We start from the raw sequence: 24,246 nt of genomic DNA on the forward strand, positions 1-24,246 counted from the left end.
GGTAGGCGAGGACGGGAGATGGCCCTTTCTGTGCAAGTAGACCACTGCCACGATAGAGATGTGGGGAATGGGGCTCAGCTTAGCTGAGAGCTCGGATCAATTAACAGGTCTGTTGTCCAGACGAAACTAAGTACTGTAGAAATTTGAGGACCAGAAACACTATGTGCAAAACAAATCAGGAAGAATATACTTAAAATACAATGGGAAATAATTCTGCAGGCTTGCTTGCAAAAAGTAAAAAATAAAACTGCTTTATTTCATCCATAGGATAATTATGGTAATCATGTTTCTGAAATTTCAGCCTACAAATTCAACAATTACTACATTAAAGAAATCGGAGCAGCATGCATTTTCCATCTATCTACATGATTTCATATAATTATTTCAAAATTTGAATGATAAAAGTAATTGATTCATTCCAGCCTTGCGAAAAATTTACTCAGAGATGGAGAATCAGAGAGTAAGTTATCACTATTAAAACGGGTTTTGTGTGCGAAACAAGCAAAGATGCATACTGCGTATAAAACAGTAGTTTCCTCCCAAGGAGACAGACCCTTCAGAGGATTTCTTTTGAAAGTTCCCATACAAATGAGAAACACGTGTCCACTGAAATACTTTTTCTGGTGTTTTATGGTACAGAATGAGTCAGAACAAGATTTAGTAGTTTTTCTGGGGGTAGAGGGGTGTTTGGTAGTTTTTTTTTTTTAATCTTCTCCCAACATCTCTAACAATTTCGTAGTTTAAAGGCTACAGAGAACGTAGAAAGAGAAGTTACATTAGAAAGTCCAAACGTCCATATCGTTATGTCCCTTCATAACTTAACAAGAAATCCTAGAATCATAGAATCGCGTTGGTTGGAAAAGACCTTTAAGATCATCGAGTCTAACAGTTAAATACTATTTCTATACATCTTCAAATGCCCAATTTTGCCTGCATTTACAGGTGATATGAGGTTGCAATTCACAGTTGCTATTTTTGGGACCGTGCAAATACTCTGGCGAAAGCTTTAGAAGTAACCTAGCTACAATAAATGATTCTGCTTTCAAGTTAGATTTTTTTTTTAATGACTCTAGAAAATTTACATGCTGTTTTGAGAAATGACCTAAATGTGTATCTCCTTTTCTTTATCATCAGTCCCAGTGTGACCTAATTAATTACTTTTAGCTGGAACACACATTTATTTGTTGGTTTTATGCAGTCTTTATATGCTACTGGATAGATGGTCCTCTGCTGGACCTGCATCTGAGAGTAGAGGTCTGAGGGAACAGATTTATTAATTAATTATAATTAGATTTTCTAAATAAGGACATAAACTATATTAAAAAAAAGAAAAATTGTTTAAGTGACTTGAAAGGAAAAGGTTAATAAAAAGCCTATTGTACATTGGTTATTTGGCTTCATCAAGGCACTTGATCCAGAAATCCCCTTTCTCTTTACACAGTATGAAAACGGAGGCTTACTTAAAGAAAGTCTCTGTCAAAGAACATTGTCATTAAGCCAGGAAGATTTTTTTCTTCTTGACCAAACTATCAACTTGCCATTAGGCTAGTAGAGATATCAGTGAATGCCAAGATTCGACACGGTTCAAGAGACATCCATCTTCAACAAGAAATGTTGGGTAATTACATAGCTTTCCTGTTACGGATTAAGTATAAAACAAAGCCCAATTTATAACTAAAATAAAAATCAGTGTTTGCAAAACCCCTCAAAAATGTTTTCTAGAAATGTGCTTGTTCAGAACTTTTCTGCTTTGCCGCTACAAAACTGAGCATTTACCCAGTGAAACTTGCAGCTTACCTGGAGTAGGTGAGGGAAGTCCATTTTACCTTAAATGGAGAAAAAAATGAAAAGAGAAGCTCTACCTCTTGAGCCAGTGTTTCTCTTCATGTGCTACTGACTCTTTAAAAAAATCAGTGGGCGTGAAGCAAGATGCTTGCGAGCAGGATGCAGCCAGTGTTCTTCCAGGAGGAGCAGTAACATCCATGTGGATGATTAGCGAGGGACTTTCTCTCTCTCTGTGGTGTGCGAACATGGACAAGAACTCCAAATCTTACTCTCTGAAGTAGAATTGAGCAATTAAAACCAGACTGGAACAGGATTGGTACTGTTTAGGCAGCTTGGAGAGAATTTGAACTTCTTCACCAGACTGAGGTGAAGTGGGGAATTTCCACAGTTACCAGCTGAGGCGGAGCCGAGTGTTGCCCACCCTGCTCGCTCTGTAACCCTAGCAGTCATGTTTCGTATTCATTACTTCATTCTTTAATAAGATGTTTACAGATCCTCTGTAGCAGGACGCTGGGTTTTGAAAACATGGAACAGTTGCCTGGACTGCCACATCACCTGGTACTACGAAAATTGCCACCATCAGTCAAATCTGTCCGACACTCTAAAAGTCTTTGGTATCTGTTTAATATGACAGCGAAACATGGTAAAGAAACAAGTTTGAATGACTTCTTGTACCAACATTTCTTAACTTACATATGTCCTAAATATTTTAAATGGTTTCATAGTCTAAAATCAGCTTTACTATTATTTGTTTATATGTTTTCAAAAATAGATAAGTAGAGCTTTTGCAGCAGTTAAATACTGCTAGGTCCAGCTTTGGGGGTGGGGTGAAGAGGGACACACATAGTCCTGGAATTGAACACGTCAGACATGCTCTTTCGCTGACTCCCGAAGCCCTGAACTTGAACTGTGTGAAAAGCAAGGTGTTACTTTATCTGAACTTGATGGTTTTAAAAAGTAGCCAGAAATCCTGCAGGTAGTGTGGCATCACCTCGCAACAGGACTGTCTTGTAATCTTAGTCTGTCTTTGTCACGTTGGAGTTGTGGCATTAACCTGGTTGGGCTGTGCAAACAGAACAAGTTCTCGTCTGAAGCTGTAGTCGTTTAGGGGCAACAAAATGTTTTACTCTGTATCTTGACCTAGGAATGATGACGGGTGTTTCTTAGTGGCTGTGGCTGAGAAAGCCCTTTGACTTGAATGCTGATCCGTTTTAGTCATCCTGATTCTTGTTTGTTTTTCTTCTTGGTGTGAAAACCATCTCCAGCAGAGGCTGCCTTTCTATTGGATGCATGGATAAGTCATTGTTTTTCTGGATGTTGTTAAGGCCTCTTCCTTTCATTGTCTGTACTCTGCATCGCCTCAGAAGAGTCACCAGAATTGCTTTCATCATTACCATGGCAATAAACTTTCCTACACAGCCCCGAGGGCCGAATCCAAATGGTTGGAAATAGCGTGAAGGAACCTGCACAGAATAATAAGGAGTAAAGTTTAAGACAAATTTTTCTTCACAAAAGTAGCAAAAATTATAATGGAAATTGGTAGTAGATGTATTTTGAAAAACTTGTGGGAAGAGTCTCTTAGGAGTTATTGCTTCTTTCCTTTGCGCTGAACAGCCCTCCCACCCAAGCCAGGCCAACAGCCGCGGCGCCGACGGAAGGTGTGCCGTCGGTGTGCTAAAATAGCAGGGGATGGGAAGTTAAGCAGTTGAATCCTGCTTGTTTATCCTGTTAGCTCCAGGGATTGTATCACAGGCTGTGAAATGGAGTGAAGCTTTTTCTCTTCAATATGCATTAAAGTTAATCAACAACTTTTTCAGAAAACGTTGGCTGTGAAGATCACAAACGCCTGAGGTACAGGCCGATGCTTTGTCTGAAGGTGATCAGAAAGCCATTCACCTACCACAACTGTCGTTAAAAACCCAGTGTTTCTGAAAACTAATTTGTCATAAAATGTAATGTTGAAAATTTTATTTGGTATCTACTAGAGAGATAACACTTACAAAATTGTCTCCTGTCCTATCAAAACGTGAGATGCAGGATTCCCGGAGAAGAATGCACGCTCAGCGGCTGCTACTTCTATTCTGTTGACGTTAGATAGACCAGTTACCCAAACCAGTCCCGACAGCACGAACGGTGCTGCTGCTGAGGGGCAAAGGGACTGGTTATGAGTAAGAAAGCACGAGTCTGGCTATAAATAAATTATTTTTAAAATCTGTGTAGCTTTCTTTAAAAAGTAAGATATTGGCTGTGTTCTGACTTCCCGTTTAACTAAAGAATAGACTAGAAGAGGTTGTTTTATATCAAATTATCTAGCAAAAAGTATCCTTCTTTCTAATTTTCAGACAGAAAATTTTTTCCTGTTTAAATTTTTTTGAAATAAACTGAGCCGTACTTTTTGAAAAATGATAGGTAGATGCAAGTGCTTATGAGAGCAATGCAGAGCAGCGGGCTGTGCAGCAGAATGGCCAGTGCACAGCCTGGGAAAATGGAAAAATGTTTAGATTCTAAGAATGCCATCTCCTCATAGAGAGTGGTGTGGATTGCTATTCACTTGGAGAACTGTGTGGAAATTGTGCCCGCTAGGATAATTATGTGGCAATTGGAATGCATCAAGTCAGATAGAAAATGTGTGGTTAAATATTTGGTCAAGGGGAAATATTTTTAGCAGCAAAGCATACTTAGAAGCAAGAAATCCATTTTAATAGAAATACTCAGAATGAAAATAATGGGTGGCAAAACGGAAATTATTCGCAGTGAACAGTTATTTCAATGAACTTAATCGGTTACTCTCTCCTTGAATTTTCTGTGATGTTTTTTTCCTATACCTGTTGTTTTTAATACTGTGTGCAGAGTTTGCTATGAGTAGTCAAACAGCAGTTTAGAAATGTTAACCAGGTTGTTTTGTGCTCGTTTGAGCATGTGGCCTACATGGTACTCCGAGATTTTTGTTAGGAAAAATGTAAAACTTAGAGGTGTGTTAGAAGGATGATTTATGATAGCAGGAGATTACAAGTAGGAAAAAATTCACATTTGATACGGGTCTCAGTCATGTAGGCTAAAGAAAATTCTAGGGTTTTTTTGGAGTTAGAATATAGCTTAATTTGAAATGCTGTGCTGAACCAGGACTGAATTACTCAACATCTGCAGCATTGGGTTGATTAAAAGTTATTATTTCCACTTTGGTCTATAAAATATGTTTATTTTTATTTAGGAATTTAAAAAAAGAGACTAAAATGGGTGCTAGATTCTTAGTCTCTCGGGAGTTACTATAGTGCTTCACCCTTCCAGAGCATCCTCGTGCTGCCTCAGCTCTGTGTTGTACTGCTTGCATGGCTCTAGCTCCCTAAAGCCTCTCTCCTCTGTACAGTGTCAGGGGATATAACAGGAACTATATATGCATCTGACAAATTTAATCAGAAAACTTTAATCAAAATTAAGATGCCTGGGGAAACCTTTTTTTAATATCATAATTATTTTTTAATTAAGAGGCACTTTGATAGGAAAATAGGTGCCCAGCTTTAATAATAGTAATGATAGTAACAAGCAGGATGCGTAGCTAGGGGGGGTCTTAGGCGAAGGGAAAACAGTCTTATGGTCACAAAGTTCTTGATCTAAGTAAGAGGACGAGACATTGTCAGTAAATAATAGCCTATTTCCTGTAAGAAGATAGAAAACTTACATTTTTCTCAAAATTTTCAAGAGAAAACTCATTTGGCTTTGGGAAGAATTCAAGCTTATGCATACGTCCGATATTGAGAATAATGTTAGTCCCCTTTTTCACGGGATAGCCATCAATCACATCATCTTGTAAAGCTTTTCTCATGATCAGGTCCACAACTGGCTGGTATCTCATGCTCTCGTAAATAAAATTCTCCACGATTTTTAAGTTTGGCATGTCATCACTCTGTATATCTCTGTCACCTTGTGGAATAAAACAGATGGTGAAGTTGGTTATGAATTTAATAGCTTTTTTGTACAAATACCAAAACATTTTTGGAAGATTCTTAGTTCCTTAATTGGTAGGCAAGATTCCACAGCTTCTGAGGAGTTTTACGCAGCCTTACATATCCGGGAAATCTGGTATATTGTTCATCAGCACAAATCCTAGTTTATTTATGATCTTCTCACCTTCTTAATACATTATGAGTCTTTGTTCTGCTTTCTGGTCAATGACAAAATTCTGAAAGTCCTTCCCTGGCTTCTGTGTGATTGAGAGCAAGGGGACACAACAAAGAAATTGTCTGCCAGCAGATGGAATCTGGGAAGAGCTGCAAATGGGAGATAACTTTGTAGGAACCTTAAATTTTCACCACGTGATTGGATTTGGCTGGGTGTTCAGCCAGGTCCTGCTGTAGCCTCTTTCAGCTCCCAGCAGCTCGGTTCCATCAGCAGCAGTATCAGCACCATGACGTACTGCCAGAGGGAGCCTGACTTTAACTCTGTAGCCACAAGCAATTCAAGAACTACAGGGTGACCACTGCAGGGGTAGGTTTTCAGGATAAAAAGCACCTTTGCTACCCCAGCTGGTCATTAAGGGGGGAAAGCAATAATATTCTACTGCCTTAGAAATCAGAAGGAAATGGGGAAGATAAGTGAGTACTCCGCCCTCGTGAGCACAATGAAATAAGGCTTAGAAAAAGAGTAAAGGGCTTGTTATACTCTTTGCACTGTTTAACTGGCCAGAAGTAAATCTTGAATAAGAGTGCTTGAAATGCTTTCTGTATTAGTTCTGTGTCAGTCTTTGAATGAAGTCTAGAGAAGAGAAGGATACGAATTTGGAATATCTTGATTGTAGCAATTAGGACTTAGAGGAGACCAGTTTGATATCAAAATGAACGACAGCAGAATATGATTTTAATGTTCTCTCATCTTCTGTAGCCATAGTGACACTCAGGTTCTGTATGTACATAGAGGAATATTGGTGATTAGGAGTATCTGAAATGAGTGTCCTTTCTTGATGATCAAGGTAAATGGAAGTTAATTTCCATGGAAGTGATGAGGCGAGTGCCGATTTGCACTGCTGTTGCTGAGGGGTGAATGTGGTGCGTTCTTTCAAATAGATCGTCAGGTCTGATGAGTCTTATTTGACTTGTTTGCTGTACAAATTGCTCATCTTTCATTTGATCTTGAATAAAATCTTTTACGTATAATGGTAGTTCGTATATTTTACAGCAAATACTTCTCTTAGAAGAAACCACTTAGAATTTTCAGCCTTTGCATAAACAAAATTAGATCAGTGCTGAAGCAAAGTTATATTCCCACATCAGTGACTTTGCAGCTCCCGCTTACCCATTACAGTTTCGATTTCTTTCATCATCTCCTCTTCCACTGTGGGGTGCTCTGCAATCAGGATTAGCATAAAGAACAGAGTCACAGACAGAGTATCAGGAGCAGCAATCATCATCTCCAGCACACACTGATTTACATTCTCGGCAGTCAGATCCCCTCTGTTCTGAAAAAAAAATCAAAATTTTGGGGAAGATGTTGATTGCTGATGCCAACCAAGTTCCCATAGCAGTAGAATGGGAAAGACCTAGAATATCCGCTTCAAACAGAAGTAAAAATCTTGACAATCTTTCTATCTCATGCTATAAATAGCATTTATTTTTTGTCTTTTGGAGAAAAACAGTAAACTCATGTTTTGATGGGTGTGTATTATCTTGCAGAAAGGCAAGAGTTTGTTCTTAACTCAAACTTTTATTGACTTATTGCCTTTCCTCACGGTTTGTGAGGTGTCAGATTGTAAAAGGCGGGATTTACGTAGCATTTGAAGCCTTTGCAAACAAAAGGCAGTGTATCAAAATAAAACACAGGGGTTAGAGGAAGACTGGAGGATGTTCAGGAATAGATGCAGGAGTTCTAAGGAGTTTAAGCCATGAAAAAGAAAAAATTGAACAAGCACCTGTTCCTGAAAATGCAGCTCTTTAATGTTTGAGTCACTGTTAGGGACGTCGCAGAACCATTTAATTCACACCCCTTTAGGATGACATAGCTTTCAGAGACATGAAGTTCATCGCAAACAAAGCCTGTGGTGTTACAGGGGGATGTCATAAAAATCAGTGTGGCTGTGTTTTGAGTACATTGCCAATACCTGTGCAAAAATCAGCTGGGATGCAAAATCCATGTGTTCATCCAGCTTTTCAACAGTGGAAAGCTTTTGGCGTTTCTGTTCTATTAAGATTTCCATTGCTCCTTTCAGATCCTTGCTGAAAACAGATGAAATCCAACATGTTGATAATTACCTGCAGACTTTTAGTATATGCCAGGATACGATTCGAAACATAGAGACTGCAGCAATGAAAGCATCTAAGAATGGCAGAAATGGTTTTAGTAACGGGATTGCTTTTGAACCATCAGTATTTGGCTGCAGGGACTGTCTGGTAATAACTGGGCCACCGCAGGTAGCCACTGTTAGAATCACAGGATAAAGCACTAATCAGTGTCATAAAACTGGCGAGGAAATGTTGGAGGAGGTAAATCTTGTGTCTGGTTCATAAAAGTCAATCACTTTGAACCTCCATCTTTCCCTGAAAGATGCTCTTTTGCATAGCACTATCAAGACAGTTTCTTCATTCCTTCATAAGCAGTAGTTTCTCTTACTAGATGGAGTCCAAATAAAAAAATGAACGAACTGATGGCCAGTTCTTTTTATAGCCAGTCCTCTTTTGGCAGAGGACAGCAAATGAGATCATAAAAATAGAAGAGATATTTGTATTTTTGCAAAGGAGAAGATGGCAAAATGTGTTTGTTCCTTATTTAGGGGAAAAAAACGCCCGCTTAAATGGATTATCATGCTGAGCACTAGGTTTTAACTTGAAAATGAGTTGTTGACTCAGAAATGCACATTGAGGGAACCAAAAAATTGAATTATGCTCAGAGGTTAGCTCTTCTAAGAAGGTACTGGGACTGTAGCTGTGTTTTCTTGTTTCGATGAGCTTTAGCCTGCTATTCGACTGTCCTCGACTAGATAGCAAATGTAACTTCACCCAATAGATGACTCTCTTCTGCCTGTTTGAACTGCACTGGTGATTTAAATTTACTTTGATATGTGAGCTGGCATTAACTAATATTTTGCTGAATAAACCAGGACTAAATAGACAAGGGCTTTAACTCATCCCCTGAGATCAGCCGCTTGTAGCATCAGTGGCAATCTTGACCTGTTGCTGTTTCGGGCCTGCAGGTAGGGGACTTCAGCCGGGCACCTTTGCAAGTGCCACAATTTATTTTCTAAAAGGCAGAGGAAAACTTAAAGGAAGATCTCTTTTGTAGAAAGAAAGAATCTTATGCAAATGATTAGAAGTGTAGATACTTACACGGCCTCTTCATATTTCTTGCACAGCCAAGAAATCTTGAAAAAGATGTCGGGCTTTAACAAAAGTGCTTGCCAAGCATCGAAGTAGTTTTGAATCTTAAGTACAATGGCATGTTCTGAAAAGAAACATTAACAAAAAGCATTATAAAATATAAAACTCACTAGTCAAATAACACAAATCTTCCAAAAAATTTCTATTCCAGCTAGGTTCATGGGTATTTAATAAACAAATGATGAATGGTGCAGTGGTGGTAGACAGCATTAGAAAACATCTGTAGCGCGCTGAGGAGAAGGTTACGTATCTTTGTAAAAACTCCTGGTAGCTAGCTAGAAGGGAATAGTGGTGTGTCAACCAGAGCCAAATAGTCTCCCACAGGAGAACCAGAGCAGAACTCTTGCAGCATATTGAAATGGGATAACGTAGATATAATGATGATGTTATTTCTCTCATATGGTTTTGAGGATGAAGAAATCACAGAAGACATAAACTGTCAGGTCAGCTTTTCAAGGTGATCGTTTAGTTTGGCAGAATTATTTCTGATTCTTACATGCATATAAAATTGGGATTGTACCATCTCAGTCCATAAAAATATCTTTAAATAGCACTATTAAAACAAGTGTGGCATGCTGATGTATATTTTTGGTCATATAAAATTATCTTTAATGACTAAAATCACTCATAAATCAATTTCAGTTATATGGTGATATAAGGATCTGTTCGTGCTCTGTTTTCTGAAGCAAAACTGCTGAGTGATGTCAAGGAGTTTTCCTTGAACAGGCACTTCAGATCTATGACAAGGCATAAAAATGAAGCTGTTAGTACCATCCAAAGGGATCCCGAGAAAAAGCTTGTTAGATGTGTCAAGCATGATCCGTCTCATAAGATTCAAGACATTGATGTTTCCTACTTCAGTGGTTACTTCCTCTAGTTTGTCCAGGTGATCAACTGTTGATTCCACACAAATTGCTATCATACGCACGAGACCAGGACCGGACAGAGCTGAAATATATGTGCAAAACAATCAAAAGATTGGTAAACTTTCATGCCTTATTTATAACTTACCAATTGGCGATAATAGTGTCAATAAAATGGAAAAATTGTCATGTGACTGACAGGTATGAACTTGTTCCGAAGCTTACTGCTTTATCATCTTTTGAAAGAAGAAAGTAAGCATTTTGAGTTAAAACGGTGGTCAACGGAAAGCCCCAACTTCCTTTTCCTTCAGCCGCTGTGTGTCTCCGGCTCACGTTTTACACTAGGTTCATGTCACGTTCAGGAAGGGTGCTCGGCATCACCTGTGCTACCTTTCTCTGGGGGAGGGTATCCGTATCCTCATCTGCGTTACAGGCACTGGGGATGTCCTGGCTCGTTTGCTGGCAGTGACACTGAGCGGGGAATTACTGCGTTGAAGAATTCAAAAGCGGTGGTCAGTTCTGCTGCTGTGTAATGCAGTGAGATTTTCATAGGCTTCAGCTGGAATGGGCTCGGGTAATTTTAGAATTACTTGCTCCAAGTACTCTATTTAAACTACTCTTCTGTATGTGAATTGCTGTGATCGCCTCAAGGACATAATTTTTTCGAATATAAGTTGAGAGGATTGTATGTTTGTGAGAAGACAGGAGGTCTGTGTTGTAAATTGAGAGAACTTGTAGTCTATGAATAAGTAGAAAAATATTTTTTTTCCTGTCTTCTTCAACTAGTACAAAGTTGCTGATATTTTTCAGTAGGAAAAGTATATGGGAAAGGCCAAACTGTCATATAGGACGATATCATATTGACAGCATGTAGATATATGGACAAAATAATACAGAAAATTTAAACCAACAGATAATTTCTTTCAGGTTTTACTTTGCTTTTCTTTAATTTCCCCATTCTGCAATCGCTGTCATAAACTACTTCAGTTTCGGGTGGTGAGAATCTGCAAGGTGTAGCTTGCAGAGCAAGTGTGGCAGTTTTATTAGGAAGGCTGTAAGATCATTGGAAGTAGCTAATTCTAGCAATATGCAAATACTGAAAATTTTCAGTTTGTGGAAAGAAGTGGAATCAGAAAATTGCAGACTCATAAAATAGTAACACTGGAATTTATGTAATTTTCTATTTCATTTCAACCTAGTGACGTTAAATACTTCAATCTTTTTCTTTGTTACGACACTAATTCCTACTATGTTGAAGGGATCCTCTTAATTTTGAAACTAAACCACTATTTTTTTCTATTAGAACAAGACAGAAATGGCTTTTAACTCCGTGGAGCCTGAGATAGGAACAGCCAGCTACGTTTACAGAAGTGCCACTTGAGCTAATGTGAATGCTGGACTTGAAACATAAAAACCACGTCGAAACATGGCTTGTGGGCATCATTCGGTTTTGCTTTAACTGGATGAAATTAAGAATCTGCAAAGCTACTTCAGGACCATTTCCAATAGCACACCAAGCGTGAAAGAATGCATAAAATAAAACAATCCGTTGGGATATATAAAGAGAACTGATTTCTGTAGCTTTAGGTATGAAAAGGACAAGGAGCATTCCAGAAAAGATACTGTGTGCTCCAGCGAGGTGGTGTATTGACGCGCACTGATTTACCTTTGGTGAAAAAGGGTCGGATTTCTTTCCAGTGGGCTGGGTTGTTGTTAAATATGATTCCATTTTCATACATGCCAATGCACTGTAACCCAAGCTTGCTCCCAAATCGAGAAACATAATGCCAGTGTTTCATTACGTGGAACACACTTGAGGATCTGGAAAAGAAAGAGAGGGAGAAAAGAGCCCCAAACAAAAATATCGTTTCATAGATAGTACGCAGAACTTTCATTGTGGTATTTTATAGTTGTTCTGAAGTGCTGACTTGCATTCTCCGTTTAGCAGGAAGTATAATGCTTAACTTTAAATGTTATTCCTTTTATATAGTTAAAAATCTTGATGATAAACACCTTCAAAATATATATTGGAGCAACAAGGTAATTGTGTTCAGATTTAAAATCATTTCTAAGTTCAAACGCAAATGCTTACCAAAAAATTAAATCTGAATAGTGTGAATACACAGAAACATGTAGATGTATAAGATACACTCCAGCAATGACCAGTGTTAGATATGTCAGTAGAGAAGGTATAAAATATCTGACAGTTGATAACTTCATCGTGATGTGTATTAAATTACAGCTATCCTTTTGTAGCTGTTTGGTCATTCCCACACACATGCAGAAAGCATAAATGTACACGCAACGCTTAAATATGCAGCATCATAATATGATGATATTTGTGGGATAAATATTCCTGAAAAGACACGTTAGGGAAGTACATGGTATGTATGATTCTATTTACAGTTGACGAGGTTTATTTATACCTGCTGGCAAACAGGCTGTGACCAGCGTTATGGCTTTGAGGTACCCTCTCCTTCAGAGGGAGCTAGCATTTTAGAAATGTTGCCATGATAAAAACCTGGTTAAATGAAATCCGACAAAGAGAAAGAAAATCGGATCAGAGATTGAAATGAAATAATACGCGACTTTCTTTACCGTGTAGCGTACTCTATGGATCAAATCCCACACTTCTTACATGAGTGTAGTTCATTTTTTCATTCAGGCAAAATGAATGGGACTTTTGCTATTGAATTTATCAGTGATGGGTTTTCACCAGTTTTGCACAGCCAGAGGTAAAGTTAACAGAGGTAAAGTGAGATGCAGTATGGTACAAATATACAAACATGGATTAAGGGTTGGAGTAAAACCAGGGAGGAGTGTGTCTGCAGGTCCAGCCTTCCAAGGAACTCAGCATATGCCTTCTTTCTTAGAGTTCCCCACATCTGCTTTCTTTTCTAACTTCCTTAAATTTTTTTTGCATGTCAAAGAACATCATCTGTATTTTCGTGAAAAGATGGTGTTGAATTATGACAGCTATCTCCAGGAATGGAAAGGTGCAGGAGTCTCGTTTTGCTTCCTTCCATTCCACACATCTACACAGGAGACACATAATAATGTTTTATGGAAGGATTTTGACATATGACCTTGTATAAGCAGATTTTCCTTATGAAATTATTTAACAAAGTCCTCCAAAAGAACATTTGTTGTAACCGAGACTGCAAGTCCTCTCTGTGCGTTAGCACCTCCGTGTGGTTAGATTTGATGGTAAAACTTCAGGTGACGTGGGTGGAAATAGGATACTTTTACAGAATTCAGGTTATGTTTAGTTTCGCAGTGAATTTATGATCCACTAGAAACTTCATTCAACATTATTGGTTTTTTTTTAAAAAAGTTAAATACTAGTTCACTATGTACAGTCAATGCTTGTAAGCCAAAAATGTCTGAAGAAAAGCTGTGCATCGCCTGTAAAGTCTGACGCAGCTGTGGCATTGTTTATCAGCACTCCTGATTTGCTTCTGGTAAATTAGTAGTACGGAAAGTGGAAGACAGCTGTAAGAGTTCACAGCATTTTACATTGTCAGAACATCATAGCTGATATTTGCAACACCTATGCAGGACAGGAATTAAATAGTCCTCCTGTCATAATCGCCTCTTTTTACAGAGATAAAACCAGAGGTGAGGCTGACTTGCTTTACATGGCAAAGTCTGCGATAGTCCTCTGGACTACTTTGTCTTTCAAAAGCTTTAACATCATGAAAGCTAAGTGTGGGTTGATTGATACTGCTAATAAAAAGGCTGTGATCCTTTATCAGTTGCACATGGTAAACCTCTTACTACTTTTTTTTTTTATGGCATAACTCATGAGCATTCAGAAGAGCCAGTGTAAGAAGAAAGCAGCAATTCACTGGAGCTGAAAAAGCAATAGACTGTGGGTTAGCATTGTGTGTAACACTGTGTATAATCGCTCTGTGAGTAATCCCATTACTTGGAGGGGAATTACTCATAATCCTGTAACGCTGCATTTGCTTAATTACCTTGCTGAATTGGAGCCATAATCTTCAAGCATTACTCCCATTTTAAGGAGAAGTTTAAGAACACAGGAAAATAAATTTGGCTTAACCCTACATTGCAGTCAGTCTAGGTTCCTGTACAGTATGTAATCCTGATGTTAAATGGAATAGTCAGAGATAGTAAGCATTGCTTAGGATTGAACCACAGCGCTTAAGCTTGCTTGCCATGAAGAAAACGAGAGAATTCACCTAGATTTCATCAGCAGAGTCTTTTAAGAAACAAAAGATTAGAAAAAGGTCTATGAATATCAGGAAGTAGAAGGTTTATGTTAGGATAATTGTTGAAAATAACAACTGAAATTCTACTTCAGAAAAAAAAGTAGCAAAGAGATTATAAAAATATGAAAAAGCTCTTTGTACTATTAAGGATAGAAAATAGCGATTTACTTGCTAATTATAAATGTTTCTTCACCGCTGATCCAAACTCTCACAAATTCTCCATAGGTCTTATTGTAGTAGTTGCAGGCGTTACCTACTCCCATCCAGAGAAATCGCCCGTGTGAAATGAGGGGGCCGATGCCCATGCAGTATCCTGGCCCTAAGAAATAGGGTAAGAAAAGTTCGGTCTCAGCAGTGCCCCTGACAAGAATAGACCTTTGAGCATCACGCTTTTGAAAGGAGCTTTTTAACATGACAGTCAAGGTCTGCAAATTCTTTGAATCACTTTGGCTGAATTTGTTGAAGTGTCATAGTAACACCTATAAAAGTCAAAATCCTTTTGATGTAATTAAATGTAATTAGTTACGTTTCTTTTAAAGTCATTAATACTAGAATGAGAAAACAGGTATTTAAAGGAAAAATTACTTTATTGCTGTAAAATTAAGAAAACATGCTTAAGTAGAAGCTAAGGATGGATTAATAAGCATTTAGACAATAAATTTCTGAACTAAATCCTTTCACTGTAACCCAGCTCCAAATTGCCCTCTTAGAATGGAAAGGAGCAAGTGGAGAGAGCAGGAGAGAATTTACCTTTTAAAAGGACGTGCCCTGCTTCAAGAAAAGCTAATTTTGCCCCTTTTGTCTGTAAGTCTTTAACTCCATAAACCAAAACAAATGAAGTACTTACAAAACTTTCGTAAGCCATTTAAAAATTTAAAAGTTGCTTTTGGCTCCAGTGTTTACAAATAGGAACTGCAAGACCCCAGATTATTTAAACACCTATAAACTTAAAGCATATTAATTTAATGCTCTCTCTGTGTCGATCCAATCAGGTATCAGACAGAAAGCATAGAGTCCTGTGAACGCTTCCCCCCGTTCTCACTTCTGCGGTTTCAGCATGCTAAGGGGTGTTTGGCGAGGTGCTGCCGCATTGGTTTAGGATTATTCCTGTCAGGCACCGTTACGGGATGTGCACACCCTTCTCATTCGTGCAGTAGCTCGTTGCCTTGCATCTCCTGACAAACAGGCTGAAGCAGCGATGTAAAGCCCCCAAAACGTTACCAGAGGAATTCTCTGAAGGGGAAACTGATGTTCTCTTCTGGGGGGTCTTCAGTGCCAAACATGGAGAAGGAAACTGGTAATCTACGAAAATTTGACTAATTTCCTAGATAACAGTTTGTTTCTATTAAAGACTATTTAGAAAGCTTTAAACTTAAACCATGTAAAAAGTAGTTATAATGTACGAGAAGATCATCTAGATTTAAACCATCTAGAATTTGTAAAATGGTCTAGCGTATACATAATAAATCAGAAACCTAAATGTTGAATGTTTCTATAGCCAAGCCAGGTTTACTGTGGAGGTTCTGAGGTGAGGGCGAGCCCGATCTCTTTCACCAGTTAATTTGAAAAGCTGTATTGTTTAAACTGACTGTTAGTAAATTTTTGCTGGCGTACAATCGCTATTCTGCATTTCTTTCTCGCTGAAGTCTGAAAAACAAATAAAATACTCTGACAGCTTTATAGGTGATACTGTAGCTAAAGGTGATTTACCTGGTATTGATGAAGTTTCTTCATGATTCCATATTACAAACAGAAAGCACATGAGGATGAGTATAGGCACGGTAGCCACTGGCATTGTATCGGGGACCAGGCTGGTGATGTTGTAGCGCATTGGATTCAGAGTTTCCAGCACCATCTTTTCCAAGAGACTTGGCTTTGCTTTGAAGAGAATGAAAGGGAAAAGAGAGACAGTTTTTAAAATCTCAGAGATATGTTCAGCTTTAGTTGGTACTTCTCGACCCTTTTATAGGTCTTTTAAACGAGCGAACTGGCTCTTGAGATAGCTTTATTTTATGATGAGAGTGACTCCTGCACTGCTTGCCAGGAGAAGCTACATCACAAGTCAAAACAGACGTGCAGCAGACACTCTTTTTGCTTGGAAACATCAAAGCTTCTCCGACCTTGATGTTGAAGCATAGTTTTGGATACTTAGGCTGACAGACCTCTTATCTGTGATATTGCCTTGGCTGGCTAATACCGAGGTTTACTCCTTGCAGATTTCTAACCAAAACACAAGAAATTAAACTTCCAGCACATGTGGAAGCATCAAATGAGTTCACTGTAAGCTTTTATCTCTGTTACTTAGCCTTTTTCCTTCCTGTGTGCTTGTATTGCCAGAGTCCTTGAATTCCAGAATAACTACAGTAGATTTTCATGATGAAGACAGCGTATCCCGGGTTTTTGATAGAAATAATGTATTATGGGGTTTTTTGTTGTCAGCCTTTGCATGTAAAACAATGTACTGCATTCCTTTACGGTGGTTCTGATAAATACTTTTGAAAAATATAGTTTATGCCTTAACGAACAGGATCATGGATTATTTGTACCGTATTTTTCCTGAGACGGTAACCAGCACTTGGCACAGGACAGAAAAACCGATCAGATGGATAGGTCTGTTATGCATAGGAGGAGTGGAAGGATCCCTTCAAAGCTGCTTAGCACGTTTTTAACTTAAATCATAATATATGAGAGGTGATTATATCTTAGAGATCATTCTATGAGAACTCACATAACCACAGAAAGATACCGCTTGCATCTGCACAGTAGTTTATTAATAAAACAACCTTCTTAATTCTGCTCTGACAATAATTAAGAATAAATTTGCTTTGATCCTTCCTGCAACAATATTTCAAAATTGAAGGATGCATTTACTTAATAGGAAACTTTTTGTCGCAGTGGTCCCACATTGCAGAAGAAAGGGCAGCTGTGGCAGTGCAACCCCCTGACCCCGAGCACGGAGCTTGCACAAGACAGGCCCTGCAGCAGCACCTGATAAGCGTCAGGATCTACCTCCCCTCCCTCCCACCAGGGCTATTGGTGCCTTGGAGTCAAGGTTCCCTTAGCTGCCTGCTGCCTGTGTTCTCCTGAAAAGCAAACGCTCGACTAGGGGATGAATGGAGCCCTGCCGGAGAACGGCTTTTGAGTTGGTTCTTCTCGAGCAGCAGGTGTCACTAGGTGAGAGATTCTCCCTTTCTATCAGTGAGCTGGGCACGTTTTGGGTCATTCTTCCTTAGAATAGATTCCTTAGTGTTCATAAACGTGCTGTGCCGTGATAATTCCCAACTGACCTCCGAACCTGTACAGTTGCAGTGCCAGGCAAATTTGTTTGCACTAAATCCACGTTTTTCGGAGAGCTGCTGCTGTCTGGTTTGTGGGTGCCTCCGTGACAGCAGCTTACTTAGTAGTGACTGTCGGTGCTATGGTTGTGTTAAACTACGCTGGGAATATGATGGACGTTTTTTAGACAGTAAGAAGATCGGTGTTCATGGTGGAAGTAGATGATGTACAGAGTACAGGCAAAACCCTGGGAAAGGGAGGAGGCAGCGGCTCAGAACCTTGCAGATGCATGCAGTGCTGCCGGGTTTTGGACGGCTGCTACGCAAGGCTTCGGGCACTGCTGTGGTCCAAAAGGTCTGTGTGCCAGGTGACCCCTGAGACACGTGCAGGCTGTTCCAACAGCAGTTCCGAGAGTGCCCGTGTACGTACCACGCCCTGTACGCGTTCAGCTGTTGTACTGCTTTGCGTGTTGTAAAAAAAAGGTTTTGTAATCACAAGCATTTTTTATCAAGTGATGGTATTTATTAGTTTCACTAATGTGCTGTTGCACACTGATGATGTTTGGTCAGTACAAATAAAATTTAAATTTTAGTTGAGTACTTCTCATTACCACAGCAAAAGCATGCCTGCAGTTACGTGTTCGTGAATACTTCTATTAGTTTCAGTCCCTTTCACCGTATAAGCTTGCAGCATTACAGAAGGAAATATCTACACTTAGGGCATAGTTTCACTTTTTCGTTTGTTGCTTTCTCTCTGGACCTGGATGAACTTTATCTTTGTACTCCATTGCCATAGACTGGCTCTGATGTTCATTGTGTTTTGCCAGGTTTTTTTTGTTGTTTTTTTGGGTTTCTTTTTTCCCATCTCCAAGACATTCTGATGTGTCTGTACAGTAGTTTCTCTGCCTCGTGTTTCCTCTGAAGAGGATTATGTAGGTGTTTATGCATTTGGGTGGTGTGATATAACACACCTATGTGTACAGATGTGTAGCCGTGAATAATACATCCTCAGGTTAAGCCCTGCTAGGGTTCAAATGTGGATGTCTGTAAGGCTTGTATCCATGAGAAGAATCACTCCTAATAGAAACTCAGCCAAATAAATTTTGTTGGTCACTGAATAGACAGGAAAAGTTTAGAAATGAAGCAGAGCTAGAGTGCCCATTGTGCATGAAAGCAGCTTGTTCATTTTATCTCAATCTTCTGTAGATAATTTTCCTTTCCTTGCAGCTGTTTGAGGTACATGTCTGATCAGAGGCATTTGTTGGTCTGATTGTTATGTATATGATGAAGGGGGACAGGGCAAAAAAGCTTTTAAAATCAATTAGTGGGAGGAAGGAGATGTAAGAAAGTGCTTTTGTGATGAAATTGATGGGTGCGCACAGGCTGCCTGACCTGACAGGTGTGGATCTTAACAGCTGGGAGAACATCTGCCAGCAGAGGGCCTTTTAGATTACTGATCTTTAAGTCTGAAGTCTGACTGTAAAGCTCTGTGAGAAAATTCTATGTTGTGTTAAACGTTTTCTTGCAAGGGGTGACATGATGAGTGATGACAGGGTCCACAGCAAAGAGGAAAAAGTCCCTGTCTCTAAAGGACAGCTGTGCCGACCCCTTTTATCTAAGTTAGAGCTTTGTGCTTAATGACCGTGTCAGTAAAAGAGTAAATTATACATCATATTACAGAACTGAGGCTGAAAATTTCTGATAATTTTGAGAAGGAGCTCATAAAACTGCCTGAAAACTCTTGAAGAACAATTCTTGAGTTTTGTAATTCAATATTGGCAGTATCTGAAACAACTGACCTAGACTTGATGAAATAGTTTTGAAAAATAAAATTTTAAACTCATTAAATAAACAGAAAAATAATTCTATCGGCTTATATCACCCCAGCAAGTCTCATCCGGATAAAATGTTGTAGCTTTCCTTTCTTTCTAGAAAATGATTCTACATATTGCCTGCTTTCACTCAATTAAGATTGATTTTAAAAGGTTTTAAAAGTTCAGCCTTCGACATGTAAGTATGTAGATAGCTTTTGTTGTGCATTTCACAGCTAGACAGCTGATGTCTAGCTGGGGCAGCGAGATTTTCTAGCACTTACTCTGTGGATGCTGCGTGAAGGCGCAGGAGGCCGGTGGCTCGTGGTGTCTGCACTGGTGTTTTAATTTGTACCAGAGGCGTGCTTTGATACCAGACCTTCAGATTATTCCCGTTCCCATGCTTCAGTACATGTCACAGAGCAATCTCAGAGGATGCAAACTCTGTGGTCTTTTTCGATGACAATAAATCAGGTAAGGTACTCCAAAGCTGTCGCTCATGACCACCCGCTTTTAATGGGGATTCAAGTGACAAACCCTCTTTAGATCCACATTGAAGTGAACAATTCCATGAAATGTACCTAGCGTAGGGAGTGGATCATCACCAACTATTTTGTTTTACAGATCTGCTCCTGTTGTACCACAACTTTGCCAGTGTTGATATAGCCCCAAAAGACCAATTTACTTTTGAACAAAATATTTGGTTTTCATTAGCTTTAGGACCATAATGATCTTGCTGTTCTTGCGTTATAGCACCTAACATAGGCTGAGAACTGTCTCTGAATCTTAACTGCCTGTCTGATCTCTTTAACAGAGACCTCCATCATGCCGATGGAGTTCCTGCGAGTATTTTGACACTGAATGAGAAGTCATAGGTGGAGCTACTCTAAAAGTAGTTTCATTTGCGTGGCACCTGTTGTAAGAACGATTGAAAAGAATCTACTTTTTTTGTTACATGGTTGTATTCCTTTGAAAGAATTAGTTCATGTGAAGCGGATAATCATCACCAGGTGTACAGATAGGGCACACAAGCCTTAGCACAGGGACTGTTGTGTTGCCTTGAAAGTCTGTGGGTTTTGAAGTTGAGAACATGGCAAAAGACTTTAGACTTGAGAGTGCTTACCATTCCTTGTAACCGAGCTGTAAAATGGTTCTGTAAGCTTCAGGCTGCATGTTTATTTAGCGTAACCCTGGAAAACGCTTCCTGATATTCTGTGGTCTTGTAGAATAATCCTGTACCACTTCCTTCTATGAAATCTAATCTAAATGACACTTACGAATTTATCTGTGGTTTAGACTAGAGGAGGAGGAAGAGAGAAAGAAGAGGTGACAGCTTTCAGCAGAAGCTTGGAAATGGGAATTTAATCAAGTTCATCCTGGGAATCTTAAGGGGCTCTTGACAAGTAAAGGAGGAGACAGGAGCCTAACGTTGTGTCAGAGGGCAAGTGAGACAGAAATGCAGAATATATGCATGATTTTGTGGTATTGGAGACTTTGTGGTATACATTTGTGCTGTGAGGTAAGAAAGATCGTTCCATTTGATGTCCCTGGTATTATTTGGAATTGTGGTTTTCTTAGTTTTAGCCTTCTCATGATAGTGTTACCTTGTTTCACAGAGGAATAGGATCTATCCCTAGAGCAAGTTTCTTCAGGTTTTTAAGTTCTGTCAGGTGCCCTCAGTATAACTTAAAATGTGCTGCTGCTTATTCATTATATGTTAGTGGTGGCCACCAGTGGCTCATGCACAAATGTTAACAGTACTTGGCTTTTCTTATCTGCCTCAATGGGCACAACTCAATTTCTTGTCACCCCTCCTACTCGAAGAGTACCACAGGTTTGCAAGGTGCAGAGCAGGTTGGAGTTGCAGTACTGTTGTAAATGCTGACACTCCTGTTGTCTGGAGTCGGTCTGTTCAGTTGGTTTTCTGAGCACCAGCTGATACTAGCATGTGTCTGCAACTTAACTGATCAATGCAGATTAACAGGGAAACAAATATAGGGAAAATCCTTCTATGAATGTAGGACTCTGTTTGAATATTACTATTTGTTTGGATAACTGTAAAGGTAATGCCTCTTTTCTGTGCTTTTACATGGTGGGCACAACCTTAATTTTGTGAGCTTTACCATCTTTGTGCCTGTCATTCCAGGTCATCTACTGAGATACCTTCTGGGTTAAATCGGAAGTCGTTAGGTATCAAACACACACATTCAGGTATCATGGAGAGGCCATGTGTAGCCGCTGTAACGAGCATGGAGCTGTAATTTCTGTGGGTTGATACTCAAATTGGTATCCTACAGGCTGCCCTTCTCCTTGTGGTTTATGTAAATGATTTTTCTGGTACAACGGAGCTGTAAGTCCTGCCTTTAAACATTCCAAAGAAGTTTGTGGATCTTTTTAGAGTTCCTCAATGCTAAAGATCCGATGTTGCTGACATAACCAAGTACTGCCTGAGATGATAAATTACTGCTGAAATGGCTAGATGAGCCTTTTATGCTGCTATTACCTATGGAGCTTGGTGACCTTCCGAAATAAAGTACTTAACATACACTGACACATTGGTTTGGATGTTGTCTTTGGGACTGGCCAGTGAAAGTTCTGATATTCCAAAAGTCTTGATTCAAAAGTATCTTTCTAGATATTGCCAGTTACTTCAGATGTCTAAATTTGTCTTCAGAGGATGAATAGTGACATCCTGAAAAACCACTTTCCGCTAGAGTGCTAAGCCTTCAGAATAACTAGTGAGTTGCAAAACCCATGATTGCCTACAGGGAACAAGACCGGGAGCAATAACCTGCGCTGTGTAACTAAGAATTTTGTAGTTATCTCCCTGTTTCTGTCCGCCTCATTTTCTTGTAGCTATTTATGCAACATGGGTGTGTGAGGCAAGGTACACTATGTGCTTCCAAAGGACTGTACAATGAAGGATTCTGCTTTCTGAAAAATCTGTAATTATATGGTGAGTTTTCTTTCAGAAGAATAAAATTAGGATTTGGACTATGTGCTCATCCAAGGTTTTAATTGCAGTCTGATGTATGATTTGGAAAAATAACTTGCCAGTTTTAGTACCTTTCACAAAAGGTCTCGTTGCTTAGGAACCAACATAATGTCTATGAAAAGTACTATCCACATTAGATGGTAAAAGGGTTTCATCTGAAACATACACCTCCTAAAGCGCAAGAGGCACATCACTGCTTAGAAGCCCTCAGAAAGGGCTATGGAGACAGGCAGACTTCTGCAGCTGCGCCAGAATTGTTTCACTGCCTGTCTCAAAGTTTCCTTACAACGCCATAAGCTCTAATTAACTCAAAAGTAACCAGGAAATGAGTTACAGACAGCTGAAATGGCTCTCTAACACGTTTTATCACAACTCCTTGTTATGGTTATGGCAAAGCTCACCTATATGAGGAGCGTTTTCTGTACATAGCTGCTATCGCTACTGGGTGCGTGGGTTTTTATGATTCGCAGATAGAAGGCAGCTCTCTTGCCATGATTATATCTCTGCTGTACTACTTTTATTACTAGCAAATGCTTTGACTAACTTAAAAAGTTAGTTGACACAGAAGGGACCACTCTGTAAGAAAAGTAACTTAAATTTTTTACTTCTTTCCTGTCTATAACTACCAAGTAGTTTATCAATGTGTTAATTAATCCTGAAGAAAATTTATCTGGGTATTTGAAAAAACAAGACTAAGGAAGAATGCATGACTATTCTCAAACCATTCTTCTTGCAAATTACTTTATTAAGTAATGATTAACTAAGACGAGTAGATTAAAGAAAAATAGCACTTTTCCACGGCATGTGCCAACTGAGGGAGATCAAGCTATGACAGAACAAACAAATTCTCTGGGTCAGTTCCAGACCTGTTCTACCTGTTGACCTTTTTTTAACCTCACTCAGTCCATATTTTTTCTGCTGTTGACAATGATGCTTGAAAATGTCTGTATTCACTCACTCCAACTAATTCTACGTTGCTGTGCATCATCAACAGCTGGCAGTGCCTGTTGGTGCTATATGTTCTACCGTAACGTTGTCGTGATACACATCTTTGCATGAAACACGGTGAAGGGAACAAAATGCACTTTAGAGCAGATAGACTGAAATCGGAGAACCACAGAAACACTGAACAGGTTTGGGTTTCTAATCAGTGGAGCCTGTGTCCATATGCCCTAAAATCTTCAGTGTTTCTTGGTGTAATATAAACAATTTGAAAGGTTGAATGAAGACTTTCTAAGGATGACTATTTTGCAAGAACACTGTGCAATTTTTTAGAAAAGAAACTTTGTAGCACACTTACAAAGTATATAACAAGTTATTGTTATATTAATACCAAAAATTTGGTTTAAGACCTGCAGGTTCTCTACTAATTTTTTTCTCTATTTAGATAGTGGCAATATACAGTTTACGCAAAGTTAATCACAGTAACTCAGATCAAAGCAGTTCCAGAAGGAATACTTCCCACTCAAACCCCAAACAGACATTTCTGTAAGCTTCTACTGACACCATTTGAAGAAAAATGCTAGAATATGAATTAAAGATTACCTGTGTCCTCCTGTTACGGCTTGATTTTTATCAGGGCAAAGTGCTATCGTTGTTACTGATGTGCTCCTTGTAAAGATCTGAACAGGTTTTCTGGTGATCGCTCTCTGTGGCATCTTTTATGCAGGTGCTTCTTGTTGCTAAGAGATCAGTTGCTTAGAGATGGAAGTTTGCTTTTTGTAATAGATCAGGGGCCATTGCTATTGAAAAGAAAATTTTGTAATTTTACCTTTACAGCTCAATATATCTGCTGCAAAACCGCCAGTGACAGAGATATGCATGCCTAATGGTCGTGAGAATTGTAACTAGAGAGTAAACCAAAAAAGTAAAAAAAGTTTTATAATTCTGTTTGATGGCTCCGAGTCTCAAAGAAAGAGAT

General features: G+C 39.1%; 1 protein-coding gene across 2 annotated transcripts; it reads right to left on the minus strand.

Moving 5' to 3' along the window:
• Positions 1 to 2,715: 2,715 nt before the first annotated feature.
• Positions 2,716 to 23,945, minus strand: LOC104488415 (aromatase). 2 transcript variants are annotated; one of them, XM_010145739.1, is made up of 10 exons: positions 23,871 to 23,945; positions 15,955 to 16,122; positions 14,413 to 14,563; positions 11,679 to 11,833; positions 9,921 to 10,097; positions 9,099 to 9,213; positions 7,877 to 7,991; positions 7,075 to 7,237; positions 5,465 to 5,706; positions 2,716 to 3,248 (listed from the first exon to the last, which is right to left on the minus strand). In XM_010145739.1, the coding sequence occupies exons 2-10, from the start codon at positions 16,097 to 16,099 to the stop codon at positions 2,997 to 2,999; spliced, it is 1,515 nt and encodes a 504-aa protein (XP_010144041.1). In that variant the 5' UTR covers positions 16,100 to 16,122; positions 23,871 to 23,945; the 3' UTR covers positions 2,716 to 2,996. The 2 variants fall into 2 exon arrangements, with proteins under 2 accessions (XP_010144041.1, XP_010144040.1); XM_010145738.1 differs by lacking the exon at positions 23,871 to 23,945 and having other exon boundaries at positions 15,955 to 16,176.
• Between the last annotated feature and the right edge of the window lie 301 nt (positions 23,946 to 24,246).

This window comes from Buceros rhinoceros, unplaced genomic scaffold (genome assembly GCF_000710305.1).
Source record: "Buceros rhinoceros silvestris isolate BGI_N320 unplaced genomic scaffold, ASM71030v1 scaffold12071, whole genome shotgun sequence".
Lineage (NCBI taxonomy): Eukaryota > Metazoa > Chordata > Aves > Bucerotiformes > Bucerotidae > Buceros > Buceros rhinoceros.